The sequence below is a fragment of the Anoplopoma fimbria genome, chromosome 11 (genome assembly GCF_027596085.1).
Source record: "Anoplopoma fimbria isolate UVic2021 breed Golden Eagle Sablefish chromosome 11, Afim_UVic_2022, whole genome shotgun sequence".
In the NCBI taxonomy this organism is placed as follows: Eukaryota; Metazoa; Chordata; class Actinopteri; order Perciformes; family Anoplopomatidae; genus Anoplopoma; species Anoplopoma fimbria.
This window is the reverse complement of record NC_072459.1, coordinates 3,881,616-3,888,036: the sequence shown is the minus strand read 5'-3', so window position 1 is coordinate 3,888,036 and position 6,421 is coordinate 3,881,616. Positions and strand designations below refer to the sequence as shown.

The window sequence follows — 6,421 nt, the reverse complement described above, 5'->3', positions numbered from 1 at the left end:
AAGTGCTACGAGGAAGGCTCAGGGTAGTACTTCATGAAGAGGTGAGGTTAAAGATGGGCAGTGACTCTGCTGTCCTGAGGTCAGTGGGGAGTTCATTCCTCCACTGAGGGGCCAGGACAGAAAGAAGCTGTGACCGGGTGGATCGGCCGCAGGGACCTCTGAGCGACCAACACTTCTATGACTTTAAAGGCCCTCCATCCATGGCCCTGTATGGACATCATAACCTTCTTTTACATAATTAAAAGTGGCAATACCTCAATGTACTCCACTACAACACCTACATTAGAAATATCACTGAAGTAAAAGTACATGCGTACATATAGTAGCAGCAAAATATACTTATTAGGCCTAATCTATAACAGTGCATCATATTTGAATATTTGACTCTGAAGTGTAGTGGAGAAGAAATATAAAGTATCATCAAACAGAAACTCTCTTTTACGGAAACAGTACCTCAAAAATAAATCCAGTACTTTGATAAATGTATTTACTTTCCATCACTATATGATCCTCTAAGGTCAAGGTTCTCCACAGACCTCTAAGAACCTCAGGGGGACGACCTGCCGGATCAGCTGAACACTTTAAGATCTCAGCAGGGAAACAAACTTTGAAGAACATTCAAGAACCTCCAAGGACATTAAAGGACCTACAAAGCTCAAAATAAACTCAACGAGAAAAAAGAAAGAGGGAAAGAGAGACCAGAGTTCAAATACATACACACAAAATAAAATAACACGTGAATGTTTGACATATGTTCATGTAATAAGATGTAAAAGATCAACACACACAATATTTAATTAATAAAAATTCAGAAAAGACAATTCTACAACCTAGAAATAAAGAAATAGAGATTTACATTTTAAATCTCAACATTTACAGTTTTATTTACCTTACTTGAACTTAATTCATTACAACTAAACTACAGTAGAGTAGTGAGTGATCTTGTTAAGTTGAAAACCTCCAGCCGTCCCAGGTCTTCAGGATTTACCTGAATATAAACTACATTCTGGTAAATAAGACCAACATTGGAGGTTAGAACCTGGATCATCATATCGCCACAGGAAATGAAGACTAATGGTGTGGACAAGGAAGGACATCTGGATCACATCCATCTTTGTCTTGTCTTTATAACCATGTAACACAAATAAAATAGAACTTTTAGTAAAAGGACCTACTATAAAATAAATAATAAATCTAAATGCAAGTCCCTTATGTATTATTATTATTGTCATCCAGCATTACAGATACTACACAGACCTACTATATCACAACGTGATACCATTAGTAGAGTCACTATTGACTCCTGAACACAATATCGCATATCATCAGTTATTGTCAACACAAAACTCTAAAATACTGAGTGCAATCTATTCTTCTGCTCAGTAGCCCCACACAAAGAAAAGCTGACCAGAGGCGTATGAAGAGAAATTTAATAGAAGGCAGTAAAAAAGACAATAAATAAAAAAATGTTTATCTAGTTGGTAAAAAAAAAAAAAAAAAAACAGTTTCCAGCCTCGTAAAACAACAAAAGCATAGATATTTTAGTAGTTACAATGTTAATGTGCTGCAGTTTGTTTACAATAGTGCAATATAATAGATACAGTAGTAGGAAATAGCTACAATGAATCTGCCACAACCCGAGCGTTGGACACATCTGGAGTGACAGCAGTTCAAATGCAGTCAAAAGAGGACATATACCACACGAAATGTAAAATGTATTCAGCTATCAGACTGCACTGCAGGGTGGTGAGGGTAGACGACAGCAGTGCTTCTGTGATGAACATGACGGGACTGCAGTGCTTTAAAAGGAGAGTTTCACAGTTTAAAAAAACAACCCACAGTTTAACATCCCACCCAGCCGTTCTCCCCACCCAGTAATCCTTTTTCCTTCTTAAACTGGACTTCATTCCTGCTGGACTGTGACTGGAGATGATCCCACCGCCGCTCTTTAATGAATTCTTATAAAGAGAGATGGGCAGATAAATGTGACAACTTGAGGAAGAAGGAATGTCAGTTATTTGGTCTGTTGATAACAAAAGAAAACTCCCTGGGAATATTTAATAACTGAGTCTGGCAGTGACCACTACCAAGCATAGTTTAGAAGAAAAAAAATCTCTTACAAATTAAATAAGGCCTCGACAGATAAAGCCTCTTCAAAAGCAAATAGACGCAAATGGAAAACAGATAAGCTCATGAACAAACCCCCCCCCCCACCCCAAAACCATTTGGATACAAAATGTGTTTGTCAGCTCTAGTCCTGCAAAAACTTAAGTTAAAACCCGATCAAGCTCAGAGAGATTACTGTGAGGAGACCACTTTAAAGCTTGCTTTAAAACGCTGACATGTCAGAGCCTTGCTCCGAATGTCGCTGTTGAACCTTCCAGAATAAACAGCCGGGGTTTTCTCCTTCAGAGGTGTGAGAGCGGTGGGGACGGGGGAGAGAGGTGACAAGTGTGTGTGTGTGTGTGTGTGTGTGTGTGTGTGTGTGTGTGTGTGTGTGTGTGTGTGTGTGTGTGTGTGTGTGTGTGTGTGTGTGTGGGTGGGGATTATGGCGTGTCTGGGTGGCCGGGGCTGGCTAAAATAACAAGCTAGTCGAGGAAGAGGATGGTGCGTGTGTGCTTGTGACAGTTGGTGTCCAATCAGTGGGGGGGAGGGGGAGCAGACGGGATGAGATGTGGCTAATTTATAAAGCTTGTTTTTTTTCTGAGTTGTTTTCCAGTTTGCTGATCCTCAACAGTCGACTCTGCGGAGACTGGACCGACTGAAGGAGTTCCTGCGAGAGAAAAGCAAGGCGATACAGAGTGTTTCACTTTGAGTGATTTGGTTTATCGTGCTAAAAGGTGGATCTGAAAACCTGCAGAATTGAGGTCTAATGAGTGATTAGTCCAAGTCAAATGTAATAACGAGTTCTGTGACACTTAAATTATTGTTTATTATAGTGAGTGAAAGCTGTGAACATTGTCTGTATGTGGTGCCCCTCTAAAAGCCTGCATGACTTTAAATGAGGATCTGCTTTTAAAGAGTAAGAATGAGGTAAAACCACCTCATCACTGTATTGACATGAGTAATATCACATTACTAATATGGCATTTAACCTCAATATAATGTTTTTACATCTTATCATATCAAGTTTAACTAATCTGGAAGAAAAAATTACTTCCTAAAAGGTGCTAAATTCTAAATTCAGAGTATAAATAGAGCAGCAAAAAAAGATTTGCTATGTAAAAGATATAGTTTAGTTTTGTCTACCTGAGCAGGAAAGGAAGTCGCTCTCCCCCTGTGTGTGTGTGTGTGTGTGTGTGTGTGTGTGTGTGTGTGTGTGTGTGTGTGTGTGTGTGTGTGTGTGTGTGTGTGTGTGTGTGTGGTAATCCGAGCTCCTATGTGCTTTGTTTACGTAGCCGGTCGACCATGTGTGCATATTATGGATGTGAATCCCAGTGTGTGTGTGTGTGTGTGTGTGTGTGTGTGTGTGTGTGTGTGTGTGTGTGTGTGTGTGTGTGTGTGTGTGTGTGTCCCACTGGTTAGCTCACGGCCGCCGCTATGCTAAGCACTGCGCTCATACTGATAACGGCGTCCTGGCCGACCCATCCTCCAGTTCCCCCAAAATGTAAACAAAGTCAGCACTGTAACCGCTGTTTGACCCATGTTGAGAGCCACGTGGAGGCAATCGATATTCTCCGAATTTGGAACTTTGCACCTTTAAATATAGATTTGTTCTCAGTGTTAAAGCTTCACTCTGGCAGGTGCTGTTGACTGTAGCTTTGTCTTTCATTATGAAGCCGCAGTCCTCAGGCCCTCACATAAAAAACACAGCGGATGCCAAGAGCTGATGAAAAGTAAAAACATATGCTATAAGTTTCCATCGTCATACAGGCTTTAATACTTCAAGAGCTGCACCAACTTTCCTTCACACACGAATGTAAAGTCTTTGAGAAATGTGACCGTTTTTAAGTCACTATGAGTGCATGACCTGGAGGATGATAAAGTTTGGTTTTAGGTTTCTCTTGTTGGAGCAGTAGCATGAGCTCATTGTGTGTGTTTCTGTGTGCAGGTTTGTGTGTGTGATTGTCTCGAGTTACCGCTGTGTTTGCGTAGCCTGAGCTGGCAGGGTTCTGTATAGCTGGGGGATCTTGCGGTTGATGAGAGGACCCAGAGCTTCTTTCAGTTTATTGTAGTTCCTCTCCATCTCTCTGTGGTACTCCTTCTGATCTGGACCAATCAGGGCTTTATTCTTCCTCAGGGCATCCTCACACCTGCACGAAAAAAAAAGAGCAGAGAAGGCGGTGGGAGTTGAGGTTTTGTTTTTATTAAGTTACACAGCGGTCTGTGTCTGGGCCAGGGAGTGTGTCATCACCTCTTAGTGAAGTCTTTAAAGCAGAGGCGCAGTTTGTTGTGATGGCGAAACATCTTTGGATCATCAGGAATGTCGGAGAGAAAGACCTGCGCCACCTCGAGGGGGCCCTGAGCAGGGGAGAAACTGTTACATATCTGCTAAGGAATGTCTGACGCAGACTTTCAACCTCATTTGAATGGGATTAATATTCCTGGAGGATGTGGGATTGTGACATTTTAAATGCATTATGGTTGCACATCATCAGTTGCAAGTATCTAAAGAGGTACCTGGTTGACTGTGGTGCCCACAGAGCCCTGCAGCACCATCTGCAGCATCTTGGCGTCTGCAGGGTCTTGGTTTGTAGCGAAGGCGAGCTCCTGAGTCTTCTTCTGCATGTCCTCTATGGCCACCTCCATCGGGACCAGAATGATCTGGAGAACCAAAGAAAAGAGAAATAGTTGTTGTTTTTTTCTTATAACAACTGACCAAAAATCCCTCCAGAACAGAGACCCACCTCCTCCTTGTGGATCACATTGATGCGTGTCTTGATGTAAGGGAAGGCGTGAGATGTCGTGAGGATGCTTTTGCGTTTGTACTGCTCGTTCAGATCGCCGTGGGCTCTGCCGTCCAGAGTGAAGGGAGTACAGTACATGAACGTACGCAGGTTGTAGTTCTTGTCAAAGTAGGTGATTCTCTCCTTTAGCTCGTATGTGTCGAAGAAAGGCTCAACGTAGGTGATCTGGAGGTAGGCCTGGAACAAGCACAAGCTGCCATCAGTACACTTCGGTTACGTTCACATTAAATTGCATTTTCAACCAGATCCAATCTTTCTGCCTAAACTGTTCAAATTCATGTTTGAAGAGAACAGATTTTGGCCCTGAAACGGCTCTTCGGTCAACTTAGTTTAATAAATTAAGTAAGATGTGTGATAAAACTGTTACTGTCCCAAAACACCAACAGTCAGCACCTCCACGGAATATTAATAACACGTGATTTCATTAAATCAGAGTTCTGAGTTATGAAACATGACGCATTTATCAGAAGAACTAAGGGAATTGTGGAAAGGTTGTTTGATGAGTTTATTTGCATTTTAAATGACTGATGAAAAGGCAAACAAGTGTTCAACGGTTTCCTGCTGTTGGAGGAAAACATCCGTTAACATATTGTTGAATCTAACGGAGACGAGCCTTCGGGTTAACATCTACTACTGAAAGATAAGCTATGATTTCTTACGACTCATAAACACACTAACTCATTTGGTGAACATGGTTTAACAAAATGTGTTATTCATTTTAGTTCCATGTTAAGTTAATATCAGAAAGATGCTCGTCTGCCTTTTTTTAACTGCTGATTTATTAAATAGGAGTCAGTTATACTGAGTGAACATGATGAAGAACTCATGACCATGAAAAAAATAATTGTCAGGCAACAAGCATCATCAGTGTCTGATAACCAACGACGCACTGCCATAAACTAGTCTGAAAGCCAAAAAAAAACACAAATTTGGGACACATTTGATTGTAATGAGAACAAAGCCTTTTACGTTTCCTCTATTGATTACTGTGAACATACTATATATATACACACACATACATATATATATATACATACATACACATATACATATATATATATGTATACATACATGTCATGTTACCTTGTTGGGATCCAGTTTGTTTTTGTCGACTGGGCTGGAGTCCTTGATAATTTCAACCATCTCATCCCCATACCTCTCTGAGTAGAACTCCTGTGCATCAAAAAGATTGTCATCATTAGAAATAAGTTTCTCATAAATCAGTAATGACACAGTATTAGTATCCTGAGTGGTTAACATGCCTCGAGTCTGTGGGAGATCTCTGCTAATTTGGTGATTGATGGCTCCTTGTAGACAAACTCTTGTTCATCCAGGTCTCCAAACCTGCAGCCGTAGAAACCGACCCGGAAGTAGGTCCCAAACATTCTCTAAGCACTAAAGACGGGACAAAAAGATGAGATGGTTTTAAGAGTGAAGAGGTTGAGTGGATAAAAATTAGCTGACTTTACTTGACACAATACATATTTTCTTTTCTTAGCAGCCTAGGATAATTT

The 6,421-nt window shown here is 41.0% G+C and overlaps 1 protein-coding gene across 3 annotated transcripts in view; it reads right to left on the bottom strand.

Moving 5' to 3' along the window:
- Nucleotides 1-884: 884 nt before the first annotated feature.
- Nucleotides 885-6,421, bottom strand: part of LOC129099031 (dedicator of cytokinesis protein 7-like) — a 30,830-nt gene continuing 25,293 nt past the window's right edge. For all 3 annotated transcript variants that reach the window (XM_054608193.1, XM_054608191.1, XM_054608192.1), the window contains 7 exons: nt 6,170-6,295; nt 5,991-6,080; nt 4,848-5,084; nt 4,621-4,764; nt 4,355-4,461; nt 4,080-4,253; nt 885-2,773 (listed from right to left, as the gene is read on the bottom strand). In XM_054608193.1, coding sequence (XP_054464168.1) covers nt 2,731-2,773; nt 4,080-4,253; nt 4,355-4,461; nt 4,621-4,764; nt 4,848-5,084; nt 5,991-6,080; nt 6,170-6,295 — 921 coding nt within the window. In that variant the 3' untranslated portion in view covers nt 885-2,730. The remainder of the gene's footprint in view (nt 2,774-4,079; nt 4,254-4,354; nt 4,462-4,620; nt 4,765-4,847; nt 5,085-5,990; nt 6,081-6,169; nt 6,296-6,421) is intronic.